Source organism: Monodelphis domestica, chromosome X (genome assembly GCF_027887165.1).
Source record: "Monodelphis domestica isolate mMonDom1 chromosome X, mMonDom1.pri, whole genome shotgun sequence".
NCBI classification, from domain to species: Eukaryota; Metazoa; Chordata; class Mammalia; order Didelphimorphia; family Didelphidae; genus Monodelphis; species Monodelphis domestica.
Window position 1 is genome coordinate 2728857 of NC_077235.1, and position 14287 is coordinate 2743143.

The following is a 14287-nucleotide window of genomic DNA, read 5'->3' on the forward strand; positions in this document are numbered from 1 at the left end:
GAGTAGGGACCCTTGTGTGTTCTGGAGTCTTACTCTGGCCTCGGGGATCTATCCTGGAGAAGGAACTCTCAGGGCAAAGTCCCCAGAGCCTATCCCTACTAGTAGTGGGCGTGGCTGGTTATTCTTTGATGGGGCACTTGGTCTGGGTGACCACTCCTTCTGCTGGCATTCTACTCAGTGGTGTGCCCTTTGTCTTCCTTATTCAGATGGACCAGGGCCGAGGTAGGCTGGGCAAGGAAGACTCTGATGTAGATATTGAAAGGTTTGAAGAGGAGGATGGGAAACATAAGACTCCAGCCCCAGTGAGTATGCTTCTAGATAGCCTCTGACTGCTTGTGTCTTTAGGATAGGAGGCAGGGCAGGCCAGTCTCCAAGGCGATATAGCTGTGAGCCAAATCTGAACCCCAGTTCAGATAACAGAGTAGTCAGCTAAAGAAGTGAAGCTCTCGAAAACGCTTTGGAGGGGGCTTCTGGTCTGTGACTTACTGCGTCTCTCAGTGAGAATCTTTTTGCCTATCTGTGGGATGTAGGAAGAAGATGCAGATGAAGAGGAGGGATCTGCACAACAGCCTCAGTCTAGTGTCTTGTATGAAGATTTGCTTATGTCTGATGTGGAGGATGAGGAGGAAGATGCTGGGAGTGATGACGAAGGAGATAACCCTTTTTCCTGTAAGTCTTAGTCTTTTGCCATCTGGCTCACCTTGGCAACCTCGTGGCCATGTTGAAAGCTACTCACTCTGCTCAAAGCCTTCCCAGACATCAGCTCTCTTCCTTATGATCTTGTTGTTCAACACAGTCCTGCATAATCAGATATCTTGCAGCTGTCTGGAGAAGGTGCTGAGTATGGGGGCAGGGGGGAGGCTGGCCAGATAAGTCCAGTTGGAATATTGGCCAGGGCTGAGAGGTCTGTACCGTGCTCAGTATGACAAAGGGATTAAGGGAAAATGACATTTTAAAAATAGGAAATGCTATATTAGGTACAGGTGAATTATGGCTAATGAAGGTGAAACAGATAGAGATGGACCATTTATTGGGGGAAAGAAAAGAAATTCAACTCCAATTTTGAAACTTCACATCCTACACTTGTGTTCCCATGAGCCCTGAGGGAAGAAATGCAAACAAGTTAGCCTCAAACAATTGTTTTACAGGCTCAGAGGCCATCTGGGAAATGGGTTAGGGTAGGTATGGGTCAGTGAACCGCTACCTTCCTATTTGTCCAGCTATCCAGCTGAGTGAGAGTGGCAGTGATTCTGACATGGAGTCTGGTGGAATGAGGCCCAAACAGCCCCACATGCTCCAAGAGAACACAAGAATGGGCATGGACAATGATGAGAGCATGATGTCCTATGAGGGAGATACTGCTGAGACATCTCACGGGATGGAGGACAGCAACATCAGGTAATGGGCATCAGCCGGAGGCAGGCAGAGCAAGGAGGGGTCCAGGGGCATGGCTACACGCTCTGATTTTGCCAGAGTGGCAGAAAAGGGGATCTCTTCTAGCTAAGCTTGTCTGTGAGATCTCCAGATAGTTATTACAAATGGCTTCTGGAGAGCAGGGCAGCACTCGTGGTCAGGCCTGGCATTTGGGGCCTCCAGGGAAGGGCACTTTGCTGCTTGGAGGGTGGGAAGTGTGAGGGCATCCCCTGGGTTCCAGGACTTAGATGGGTGTCTGACTTTATCTCCTCAGTTATGGGAGCTATGAGGAGCCTGACCCCAAATCAAATACTCGAGATACAAGCTTTAGCAGTATAGGTGGATATGATGTCTCAGAGGAGGAGGAGGAGGAGGAGGAGGAAGAGGAGGAAGAGGAGGAGGAGGAGGAGCAGGAGGAGGAGGACGAGGAGGAGGACGAGGAGGACGAGGAGGACGAGGAAGAAGAAGAAGAACAGCGTGGGGGGCCCAGTGTCCTCAGCCAAGTCCGGCTGTCGGAGGATGAGGATGACAGTGAGGACTGCCACTCAATTGCTGCAGACAGTGATTTGGACTCTGATGAATGAGGTTCTTCCTTAGGCCCTCTTTGACATTTTACCTTCCCCCGATTATGTATATATTGTGTACAGTGTCTGATTGAGCCATGAGGTGAACACAGTTGAGTTTTTTATTTTTAAATTATTCATAAGCAATAATAAATCTTTCTTCCTGACCTTACTGGGTTGGACATCATCATCTGATTTTTCAAAAAATCCCTCAGCATCCTGTCTTGAGCTTCCTTTCCTCCTCTGGCTTCATTTCTTCCTTTCCCCTTGCAAGGGGGAACATTTCGTAAAAGGGCACCTTGCTTTTGGCACTTTTGCCCCTTACCACAAAAGATCCAAGCTTCCTGTGCCCTCTTACCCCTTGTTCCAACTTAGCCCTTGCCTCAGACCAAGGCAAGGCTTGGGGCATAGAGACCATTGCTGTGTGGCTAGCCTTTTCTTCACTTCCTTTTGAATCCTGATATGCCTTTCCTCAAATGGCTGATCCAGACTTTCTTCACTCTTCCACAGCCCCAATCTTGGTCCATCCCTTCCTAAACAGCCCCTTATTCTCATCTCAGCAGGACCATCTTGGCTTTTTGTACTGAGGAGCTATCTCACATTCCTTTCTTTCCTGCGTTTCCTCACAGCTGCAAACTTCTGGAGCTTCACTTGAGTCTCTTCTCCTCCTTGTGATATATATCACGTACGCCTGCCCTCTGTCCAGTTCCCCTTTGTCCTGTTCTGGACCTCATCTCACCCATCGTCCACCACCCTGTCTCACATCTCTCTCTCCCTGCAGCTCTTGGACTTCAGCCCCGCCCCCCCCCCCCCCCCCCCCCAAACCTCTTCCCTTGACTCTGCTACCATCTTACCTCCTTCCCTACGCTCACTTCTGAGATACCTACCTGGCTTCTGGCTGTTGGCCTGAAGGTTGACAGTGCTCCTTTTGGCTAATCCATTGGCTTGTTCTCATGCCTCCTCTCCAGTCGTCAATGCTGACCACTCGTACCTCCCTTGACTTTAGCGACATGGTATTTTGTCTTTCCCTCTTTCTCCTTTTGGAGCTCCCTCAATCAGAGGATGCTTTTCGAGGCTTTTGTCCTCGGACTCCTGCTATTTACTCTCTTCAGCAGACTCTCCTGCGGCAATCCTGTACCTTCCCATAGCTTCACCTGCCGTTCTATCTGCTTGCTGCAGACCCAAGCCAACAATTGTCACCTGAAGCTCCAACATGTTGCCCTACTGGGAAGGGGCCAGTATTTCCAGCTAATCCACAGGCTGATCTGTGTGAGGTTTTCTTTGCTTCTTGATAGGTCTGGACTCTGGATCTCTTAAGAGTTCCAGTCCTAGGTCTAGGCCAGAACTATGAGAGTTTGTGCCTGGAATAATTGCTTGTATACACAGCCAAAACAAAACAAAAGTAATCTTCTCTCCTCAGACCATCATTCTTATCACTAAGGATCCAAACTTCTTATCTTGGTCTCTTCTCATCAAGTTGTTAAATTTTGTATCTCTGCTCTCTCCAAGAAAACTGGCCCCTCCTTTTCAGCCCCTTGTGCTGCCCTAGTCCCAGCCCCCATCACCAGTCGGTCACCTGGGATGCTCTCCTACCTTCCTAACTTGTCTTCTGTCTTGCTTTTCCAATCTGTCCTGTCTATCCACAGCTGACATCCTTTCAGCTCCAATTATGTTGCTCGCTGTTGACTACCAGCAACTTTTACACTTACCCCAGTACTGAAGGTCTCTTCCAGCTGGGTTCCAATCTGCCAGTTCTCATACTACTTCCCCTCATATGGGCTTGGAATGCATCCAGTTTAAAAATACATACTTAGCAGTAAAAGTCATCCTGAAGTTAGGAGTATGACTAGGAAGATTTCACATTTGACTATCTTATATAATTCCTTCACCCCCCTCCCCCCCGCAAAAAAGATCATCTGGCCAACTCTATGAGAAGGAGCTAACTGCTGCTGTAGGCTAGGTGGCCTTGTCTCTTTGTACTGATGGGCTGCTGAGGTTGGACTGGGGGGTGGGGGGGAGATTGGGGCTTGAGAAGAGTGGATCAAATCTAGACCAGCCACTCCAAAAGGGTCTCTGTGTTCTGCTTGAGTTTGAGGTCACAGTACGCACTGAAAGCGAACTAGACCTACCCCAGGTTCTGCCTAGTGAAACCTGACTCCTTAGCCAAGAAAAGAGATCTGAATTTAAAAAAAGAAACCTTGTTCCTCAGTCCAGGTCTGATTCCAATCAAATGGGATCACATCTGTAACAAGCACTTAGCACAGTGCCTGGTACATAGTAGGTGCTATATAAATGCTTCTTCCTTCGCCCTCCCCATTCAGATGCAACCCACTCTGTGTTGTTTCTCCTCCCACCTTGATGCACTCAGCATCTTTTCTTTTGTACTGAAGCTATTTGTGTATGTCTTTTCTCCCCTAATGAATTGTCATTTCCCTGAGACTCGGTCTTATCATAACAAATGCTTAATAAAAAAATAAAATTGCTCAACTGGATTGAAGCCTGACTTTGAGTTGCATCTATATTCTGCGTGCATTTCCCCTGGTGGGCCCAGTGCTAAGCAGTCAGTTGCTCTAGTTCTTCATTTACTGTGGGTGTTGTCTCCCTAAATGGCAGCTTTTCAGAGATAGGACAACTTGTGCCATTTCATCTTGTGACGAACACGTGGCTGGACACTGTGGGTTCTCAACAAACATTCCTGATGGCAGATCTGCAAAAACAAAGCAGCAGTAAATTTGGAGCTCTGCTCCTTGGCAGCGTTTAGGAGGGGGGCAGTGCGTAGGCACACACTGATTCTCCTGTCCCCTGCTCAGAGCCCAATCACAGCCCCATGCCTATGGAGAGCTGGAGGAGAGGATGGGAGACAAGTAAATAGCTCCATCCTTTGGTTTCCTCCCACCCCATGCTCTTACATTGAGTCACGGTTCCCAGGGAGAATCACCATTCTGATGGCACGCTCCAGTTCACTAGGTTCTTGATCAATGACTTGCCAGGGATCACACAGGTAGGAAGTGTGTGCTGGGTTTGAATCCTGGTTTTGCCATTACTATCTTTAGCAGGTTACCCTCTCTGGGGCTCGGTTTATTCATCTGTAAAATGAGGCCATTGTACCTCCTGACTTACAAGGGCCTTGCTAGTTCACCTTGACAGATGTAGCACACACATTCGCTTCTGGGGATTGAGGCAGAGCTGTGTGGACTCATCATTTTCACTTCCTCAACTCCCACTCGCTTGTCAAAGCCTTCCAAGCTGGCTTTGCATGCGTGTTAGCACTGTGGCTAAATCCAACAGTTTGGGACTCAGTGCTGCTGCGACATGGAGGTGGGGGTGTTTTTTAAGCTGTTGGAGAAGAGGCTATGGAGCTTGGCAATCCATCCTGCCTGGGGAGCCATCTGCATGGAAGCGATGGTTTATAGCGTGAGCACCTGCCCTTCCCCCAACAGCAGAACCAAAAGGATGAGAGGCAGCATGGCATGGGGAGTTGGTTTCTGTGAAGAAAGCAGCCCTAGGGGCCTTCCCAAAGAGCCAGCAGCAGGTAGCTAAGGACTGACCTTGGGAACAATTACCCAAATGGCAGCTCCCAGGCTGCTAAGCAAGATGCTGGTTTCCCTTGGCTTTATCTTCAGCGGGCAGCCCCAGGCCTAGAGGGGCTTTTTTGGGGGGGGTGGTCATGCTGGTTTGGAGCTAAGCTAGCTCAATGAAGCAGGGGTCAGGCCCATGAGAAGGCATAGGCTCCACCTCTTCATTTTTGTGCAGTGGGTCTGAGCACAACTGGAGGTATGTGACCACATACCTAAAGGGCTGGCCTTAGTTGCTGTGGCAGCAGCACTTTCATTTCTGTGGGCCACAGTCTCATGTCTGATCACGAGGCCCTCTTCTGTTCTCGTCGCTATTTCTGCACTCAGTCCCTGGCCAATGCAGAGAGATTCCTGTGAAGGCTTCTCACCAAGTGAAACTGGCAGAGGAACACCCCTGTGATTCCTTGCGGGGTTTCTCCAGAGAGGGACCTGGCATCTCCCAGCATGTGTGACCAGGGCCTAGTAAGTTTCCTCATCTGTAAAGTGAGCAATTGCATGAGATGAACTCTGAAGCCCTTCCTTCCAGCTTCACCAACTCTGAACTGTTGAGTGTGACGGGGACCACAGCTGACTTCTGAGCTCTCTCCTGGAGTCAGGAAGGCTCATCTTCTCCAGTTCAGATTCCAGCCTCAGACACTTACTTACTGGTGCTGTGTGTGAGCCTGGAGAGCTGGGGAAGGAAATGGCAAAGCGCTCGGCAAAGGCTCTTTACCAAGAAGCCCCCAAATGGGTCCTGACTGAGAGCAAATGAACAAACGTTTAAAGAGACGGCAACAGTAAGGGAGATCTTTATTTCTAGATGGTTCTTGAAATTTGGTGTTAGTACAAGGAAAATTTCAAAAAAAGAATCAGTAATCACTGTGAGGCAGAAAACCCAAAGCAGCTATTTTAAAAGTGGGCCTCCTCCTCTACTCCGAGGTGAGCAAAGGTGGTCTGAAATGTTATGACCGGCAGTTTTTACCCAGAAGCCTCTATATTCTGGGAGGTGTGATGTGACTGGATATTCAATGAGACCCCCTAGCTGAGGAGGTGGCCTAGATTAGACCCCAGGTTTTTTGAGGACAGGACGCCTTGTATGTGGCATTTAATGCCCAGACCCTTCTTACTTCATATGGGATATCGATGCTAGCTTGAACTCTCCTTCAGGTGGTTTGTCTCTTTTATGGGGAGCTGATAGCCTTAGATTCTCTTTCAGAACACATGCTAGAATGTATTCCTTGAAAGGAAGCCCATCACCATTTCAGGAATCTTCTGTACAAGACATTCTTGTCTCTCAGCACGCTTTCTCAAGACGTGGGCACAGATCTGGGTTAATACAGATGCTACAGTTCTCAAGCCCAGCTGAGAAGGGATAGAAAAATGCACACTGTTCCGCAAGGGTGCCTAGAATTGGGAGTATAGGAAAGGGTGGGGCTTTTGCTTGAAGCTGGTGCTCTGGGAGCAGGCCATGGCTTTTGTCCATTCTAATGGAATTCCTGAAGGTCCCCGATGACTGGCTCCATCCTCCTTGACCTCTGGATAACAACAGCATGTGCCATCATCTCGAAACTTGTTCCTTGCTACCTTGGCTCCAGTGATAGTACACTCTCCTGCCTCCATTCTTCTGGAATCTTCCCAGGAAATGTCCCTCTCATCTGTTTTTTTCTTTCCATTTCCCCTGCCAGCACGGTAGTTTGGGTTTCTATCACTTCATTCCTTCTATCACATTCATTGCCAGACACAAGGCATGGCTTCTAGCCGGTGTCCCAATCTCCACTTAAAAAGTCTTTCAAGGTCACCCATCTGCCTCACCGTTATTTAGCCGGCCTTACTTCCCATTCCTCCGAGCCACTTCTCAATAGATTCTAACTCTGGGTCCTTTGTGCCTTCTCAATTCTCCCTGAAGCCATCTCTGATCATCCAGGCCAAAAGGAGCCCTACTTCCCTTCTTTCTTCCCACAATGCACCCTAACTTGGCAGTCTGGGTGGCACCGGTGAGTTTCCCACTTCTTGGGCCAGGCAGGTAGCTGGGCTCCGGGGTCATCCCCTGGTCGGGGACCAGGAGCGTGGGGGGTAGATGGTCCTGCAGGCCGGGCCAAGGGCGGGGCCAGTGACTTTCCCGCGGCTCCCGGTAGGTCGACCTTCCCGTGCCGCTCTCTGCTTCGCTCCCGCCCCCGCGCGGCTTCTCGCGGTCCAGGGCCAGTACTGGCATCGGGCAGGTGGCAGATGACTAAGCCCTGGACAGCGCTGAAGGGGGCGGGGGAGAGGGAGAGGTCGACTAAAGCTCGCTTTCCTAAGCCATGTAGACCCCCGGCCCGTCACGAACGGCCCGCCCTCTCTTCTTCCCCACTACCCTCCCTAGCCGCTAACTTGCGCCGCGGCGTGTCCGGCCAGCTCCAGAAGCCAGAGAAGGGTTGGGCGCGGGCTCCGGATGGGGGCTGCCCGAGCGGCACGCATGCGCCCCGGCCCCAGCTCCTGTTTGTCGCAATGCCCACCCCCACCCCACCCCCTCCCCGTCCGCGGAAGACTACATACAGTGCGTACTTCCCCCTTCATTGTAATTACTTGGTGGCCTCGCGCCACCTCCTCCGCCTAGGGACTCGATTATAGCGGGAAGTAGTTCCGGCTGGTGTTGTCTTGGGCAGGGAGCCGCCGCCACCGCCGCCATTTCAAGAGCCTAGAGCTGGGGAGGGAAGTCGACCTCGCGCCGCCCTGCAGAGCTTTGTCAGCGTCGCTTCTGCTGCTGTCGAAACCGTTCCGGCCAATTCAGCCAGCCGGCACTACTGCTCGCCTCTGGTCCGGTCCGTCCGTGTCGCCAGCTTCGGAGGCGACCCCGGCGGCGGCGGGACGCGGCGGCGCGGGGCTCCCCCTGGCCCGCCCTCCCTTAGGAGGCTCCCGATGGCGTCTTCGGTGGGCAACGTGGCCGACAGCACAGGTACCTAGGCGGCCGTCCGCCCGGTGCCCGTGGGCTGTTTTGCACTGCCCTGGGCACCGAGGCGGCACAGCTGCTCCCCCAGATCCCGCCTTGTTAGTCTTGCTTCCCTTACGCCTGTGGGGTGATCCAAGCGAGCGGGGGAGGGACACTCGAGTCTCCGATCCTTAGGGGCGCCCCCTCCCCCTGCTTCTGCTGCGTTCCACCTCCACTGGGGGCAGCCATCATTCCCCCCCGGGGATAGCGAATCGGGGATAGAAGGAGCTTAGATGCAATCGAGGATACGCCCTCGGGACACAGAGGAGGAAACTGAGGCAGGTCCCGGGGAAGTGATTTGCCCAGGGTCCCACAGCTAACTAGCAAGTGTGGGATTTGAAGTCGGCTCTCGGGGAGCCCCGGCGCAGCGCTCTGCCCTTGGCCCCCCCCCTCCCCCTGGCTTCCCGTGGTTGGGTGACTGGCGCGGTCAGCAGGGACTTGCGCCTCTACTCTGTACAGATGTCCCGGGCCGAGGAATGAGTTGGAAATTTCCAAGGGTAGCCCCCCCCCCCTTCCCCACCCCGAAGCTCTACCTTTCCCACCCGAGAGGGTGAGCTGTTGGGGTCCCGAACTTGCGCGCACCCCCCCCCCCTTTTCTGGCTAGCTCTGGCCAGCCTGAGGGCCACACCCTGGCCTTGTTGCCCATTTCGGGCTCAGTAGCCTCAGGCGTTTTACTCCCTTCGCTGCCTTGGGGGTCTCTTTGCGAACGAACGTGTCAGTTTTCACTTTCCTTCTTACTCCTTGTCTGCGCTTCGCACGCACTTGAACTTTCGGGCCGCCTGCGAACAGTCTGTAAAGCCGCTGGAAAGTGGCTCGCTGTCCCCCCGAGCTGGCTGCCTGACTTCCGCTGGGAGCTCTGCTATGCAGGACTGGGACCTTTTGGGTCTTTGAGCGAGCCCAGTGCTTTCCTGGGCCGGCGCCTTGGTCTGGAGGGCTGGTATTTGGAACGCTGCCCAGTTGGGTTTCTTTAGCCTCCATTGATTGCTGTGCACTGCGATCGCTCCTGTCCGAGAACTGGTTGCTAAAGGGGGGCACTCTAGATGCCCCCTGCCCTAAGCATTTAGGCTTCCTTTAGGGCTTTGCTAGATGATCCAATGAGATGGCTACAGTAGCCAAGAGCAGTAGTTGAGCATTCTTTTTCTCCTTTTGAACCGGGTGTGTTCCTTGTGGAAAAATCAGCTAGAAGTTCAGATTGCTTTTGAGTGGCCCTGGACCCCGACATTTGCTCCTGCGTGGCTCTTGGGTCCCTTACCCCCTCCCACCTTGGTTGAATTGCATTCATTGGGATGGCCAATGGAAGAAGTTTCTCTCTCTTGGGGGCATCATCATTTGAATACCTCCGTGCTTTAGTATTTTAATTTGGGCCCTTCTTGTTCCACATGCACAATTTGAGGAAGCCAGTCCCGCCAATGTTAGAATAGCCTTTGTTCCTGCTGCTCTTTCTTTTTGGCTTTCCTGGCTGACGTTTGCCTCCCCCAGCTTTGCAGGAAAGCTGTCATTGAGTTCCTTGCAGCCTTTAGCCAATAGGATCACCACCTTGAGGCCCAGCTTCTTTCCCCTTAAAATGGAGGTGATGAGAAAGCGGGAACGAACTCTGCACCTCCCTCCCTTCCCCCCCCCCCCTTTTTCCTCCCCCATTGCTGGGAGGACAGGCCCCTGCTAGGCTTTCGTTTGTTCTAAAGGAGTGGGCCATTGGTTGAGGCTTGTTACATGGATACATTTGTGGAGCTCTCTATTGGGCTTTGCCCTGTAGAAAGCCAAGTTAATTTTTAACACCATAATTATATGTTGAAACTTAGCATCTGGCAAACTGCCTCAATGTGTCCTCCTGCTTTGCCCGAGGGAAGTCTGTTGCATGCAACAATTCCTCTCCTTTTAGTATGGAGGACTTTCCTCAATGTTTTGTGCTCCATTTTTTAGCGCCTGGCTCAAGGCTGAGGACACTCAAGAGTCCCACAAGTTTGCCTTTCTTATCTGTCAGCTGCCGGCTGGAAGGCTTGTCTCCCCCTTTCCCACCAAGCTTGCTGGGTTCTGTCCATCCGTCTGTCCGTCTGTCCGTTCGTCTGTTCTTGGCGTTATGAGGAATAATCAGCAAATTTGCCCCCAGAGATTCTTCTAACCAACATGAGACGCTTTTCCATCCATTTGTGAACCCCGTACGGGTTTTAGCTTGGTTTCTCCTGGAACCCAATGTGGAAGATGTCAAGTTCTAGAGGAAGCTCTAGAAATGGTACCTGGAATCGAATGGCATCTAGAGTCCGTTCTAGAAAAGGACCTAGAAATAACCTTATGTATGGCCCAGCAGTGTCTCCCTAATACCTTCTGGTTTCATCGGTGAAGAATAGAAGCCCGTGCAGGGCCCTCCTGAAATAGCTGGGGCTCCATGCCAGTGCATGACCTAAGTGCATTTGGTTTTTAAAAATGTCCAGGTTTCGGTTGGTATTTTCTCTCTTTTGCGGCCCCCCTCTCCCCCTTGGTATTTCTCCAGAACCAACGAAATGTATGTTTTCCTTCCAAGGCTTAGCTGAGTTGGCTCATCGTGAATATCAGGCAGGAGATTTCGAGGCAGCTGAGAGACACTGCATGCAGCTATGGCGACAAGAGCCAGATAACACTGGTGTGCTTTTATTACTTTCATCTATACACTTCCAGTGTCGCAGACTGGACAGGTAGGAGACCTGCCTTTGTCCCCTCGGGTCTTGAAATCTCAAATCCACTGTTTTTACAAAGTGTACTTGACTCGGCCGACAAAAATGGGAACCCAAATGCTTCTGAGCCTGCTTCAGTTGATTCCACTTCCTCCTGGCGATCGATCCGCATACCACATCCCACGGGCCCCAGCTGGTGCCAGCACCTCCTTTTTGGGTTTTTGGTACTGGAGGGGAGGGCGGGCTAGCCTTGCCCATGTGGGGATATTGACGTTCTGTTCAGGAACTGATCTTAGTACTGCTTTGATACTTGAAAAGCCGCTCCTCAGGGGCTAATGGATGCTTCCTAAGCGGAAATGCATATGGCACCATGGGAAATATGTGAGCACTGGAAACTTGCTCTAAATCTGTACTTGAATTATGGACCTGAGAAAGTCAGATGATACTTTACTATTCTTAACCCTGGAGACAAGGATTCCTAATGGAAATGCGCCTCCTAAGCACTCTTGGGCCGAGCTTGCATTCCAATTCAATTAGGAGACCACACTGATAGGAGGGTTAGCCTTCCCCTGGCCATCTGGGGCCACAGCCCAAAGAAGGATGCATTGGGCCCAGAGTTGAGTAGGAGATTGATTGATTGGGCTGGATTGTGTTTGGGAAATTGGATAGTACTCCTCTTGATACCAAACTGCTCCCTGCTGCATGGACCTTCTAAAACTATTCTTCTGCTGATTGTATGGTTGTGAATCTTTGAAATACTCTGCCTCTAAGTAGGAAATTAGATTCCATAACACTATTTCTTGAGATTCTATGATCAGTCTAAATAGAAGATCATTCTTTATTCAGTCTACCATGCTCAGAAGAATAAAGAATTATTCAAAACTGGATGGTGGAGTTCTCTCCTATTCCTTCCTCCTCCAACTTCTGAAAGGGCTTTTGTGGCTTGCCCTTTTCTTCAGCACTCTGCTTTTTAAAGTTCTTTTAAGTCCTGTGGCGATCCCAAGTCCTTTCCAGGTAGGTCGATGGTTGTCATGTAGTGCAAACTGCTCGCAGGGTGGGCTCAAAGGTGGTGGGTGAGACTATGCCAGCTTTCAGGCTATGCGTAGGTCATCCTTGTCACCATTCTTCTCCCTCTTCCCAGGTCTGCTCACTTTAGCACTTTGGCTATTAAGCAGAACCCACTTCTGGCAGAAGCCTATTCCAATCTGGGGAATGTCTACAAGGAGCGTGGACAGTTGCAGGAAGCTATTGAGCATTACCGTCACGCACTGCGCCTCAAACCGGATTTCATCGATGGCTATATTAACCTGGCAGCCGCTTTGGTTGCTGCAGGAGACATGGAAGGGGCAGTGCAAGCTTATGTGTCTGCCCTTCAGTACAATCCTGTGAGTAGAATTTGGCAGTGACTATCTTACTCCTACAGAAACCCAGGGAGCCTCTTTGGGCAGCTCATCCATTGCAAAGCCAAATGGGGTCTTTATCTAAAACTAATAAAATTACTTTTAAGCTGAGCTCTTGAATGGGATGGTGAGGGAGACTGGAAACAATGCTTCCGTATGAGGATAGATTGTAAGGAACTGGAAAAGAAAAGAAAAAGCAGGCTGTGATTGGCGTCTTCAGTCATTTGGAAGAGAATTCCTCTTGTCCCTCTAAAGTTTGATCTTCATTATCCTAGCCTTGTTTGATCTCTGGATTCTGTTCAAATTCTGTTCAAAGCTTCTAGTAATGTTTGGGGTGTTGCCATGGCGGAAATACCCAGGCTGGCATGTTTAAAGGGGCTTTTGCTAACAGTCTTGATCATGGAGGTGATGGAACTGATCTTGCATTATTTCTCAGCAAATGGTATATGGGCACTATTACGTGGTTGTCCTCAGCTGCTTTTGCTGTCCCTGAAGCTTCGCTTTTACGGTGATTTCCCCTCCTTCCAGTGACCAGTACATTGAGCACTGTTTTGGCATCCTGATGTCATAAGTGTCAGGGGCTCTGCTCTGGAGGACCAGTCATTTCTTTGCTTTTGCTGCTGTTGATTAAATTTAGCACAAATGTCAGAGGTCAGTAAATATTTGAGTGCCTACTATTTGCATTGCTAACAGCTCTGGGGAAATGAGGAAAAAAAACTTAAGAATGGACTTTCTTTTCTTGCTTATGATGTAATGGGACAGGACACACACATAAGAGCAGCTAGGTGGCCCAGTGGATAGAGACAAGGGCGTCCTGGGTCCAAATTTGGCCTCAGACTCTTTCTAGCTGTGTGTTTTCCTCCTTCCCCCCTCTAAAGTGCAAGTCACTTACCCACAATTACCTAGCCCTTGCCACTCTTCTGCCTTGGAACTGATACGTAGTATCGATGCTAAGACAGAAGTTTAATGGTTTTTTTTTAAAAGAGAGGTAGCAGATACAGAGGGGTCGTGTCCACTGGAAGCGAGGTTGAATGAATTATGTAGCCATGCTAGAGAAATTTGAGAGAAACTTGGGTAGTCAGGACTGAACCCAGTATTTGATGATTTGATTTTTAACCCAAATGAGAGTGAAATGGGAAATGGTAGGAAAGGGGGCAGAGCTGGGAAAGGAGGGATCTATTATTCATCTTAAAAGATTATGGAAGTTCTCCCTTCTCTTCTAAAGATTTTACTTTGTTGTGGGTGGGTGACCATGCCTTCCTACCAAAAAATGTATTGCTGAGACCCCAAAAGAAAGTAAATGCATCAGATGATCATCTGTACAAACTCACCTATCACTAAGGAACAAAATCAATTCTTGTAAATTTCCAGTTGTCTACCATTGGCCGCCCACTTACTCTGAATGGAGAATGCCAATGAGCAGGGCATTGGTAGGCAAGCAGGAAAAAATAGGTGGAAAAAGACAGGCTGCTGAGTCATTTATTCTCGAGTGACAGCTAAGTATGATTTTGAAATTTCTAAACTTATTTCTTGGGTATTTTGCCTTTGGAGTTTTTCTTTTAGACTGGAAATATGGGCATTGGTATGATTTCATACCCTGCCATGCCCTGGTTCTAATTAATGACTAAATTGTATTGAAATTGATCATTTGGTTTCTGACCTGATCTTTTGAGGGCTGGGCAAGCTGTGTGTGCACCTACTGATTTCTCATTTCATCTCCAAGTGACATTTAGAACTCCAA

General features: G+C 50.1%; 2 protein-coding genes across 15 annotated transcripts in view; both read left to right on the top strand.

Moving 5' to 3' along the window:
• TAF1 (TATA-box binding protein associated factor 1) overlaps positions 1–4468 on the top strand; it is a 38761-nt gene extending 34293 nt beyond the window's left edge. For 11 of the 14 annotated variants that reach the window (XM_016426793.2, XM_016426800.2, XM_016426796.2 and 8 more), the window contains 4 exons: positions 207–302; positions 531–669; positions 1221–1398; positions 1688–4468. In XM_016426793.2, coding sequence (XP_016282279.2) covers positions 207–302; positions 531–669; positions 1221–1398; positions 1688–1997 — 723 coding nt within the window. In that variant the 3' untranslated portion in view covers positions 1998–4468. The remainder of the gene's footprint in view (positions 1–206; positions 303–530; positions 670–1220; positions 1399–1687) is intronic. The other 3 variants (XM_016426799.2, XM_056809497.1, XM_007507586.3) reach the window with 1 other exon arrangement.
• Positions 4469–6328: 1860 nt separating this feature from the next.
• OGT (O-linked N-acetylglucosamine (GlcNAc) transferase) overlaps positions 6329–14287 on the top strand; it is a 30426-nt gene continuing 22467 nt past the window's right edge. Inside the window, exons 1-3 of the mRNA XM_001362280.4 lie at positions 6329–8465; positions 11017–11167; positions 12288–12531. Coding sequence (XP_001362317.2) covers positions 8429–8465; positions 11017–11167; positions 12288–12531 — 432 coding nt within the window. The 5' untranslated portion in view covers positions 6329–8428. The remainder of the gene's footprint in view (positions 8466–11016; positions 11168–12287; positions 12532–14287) is intronic.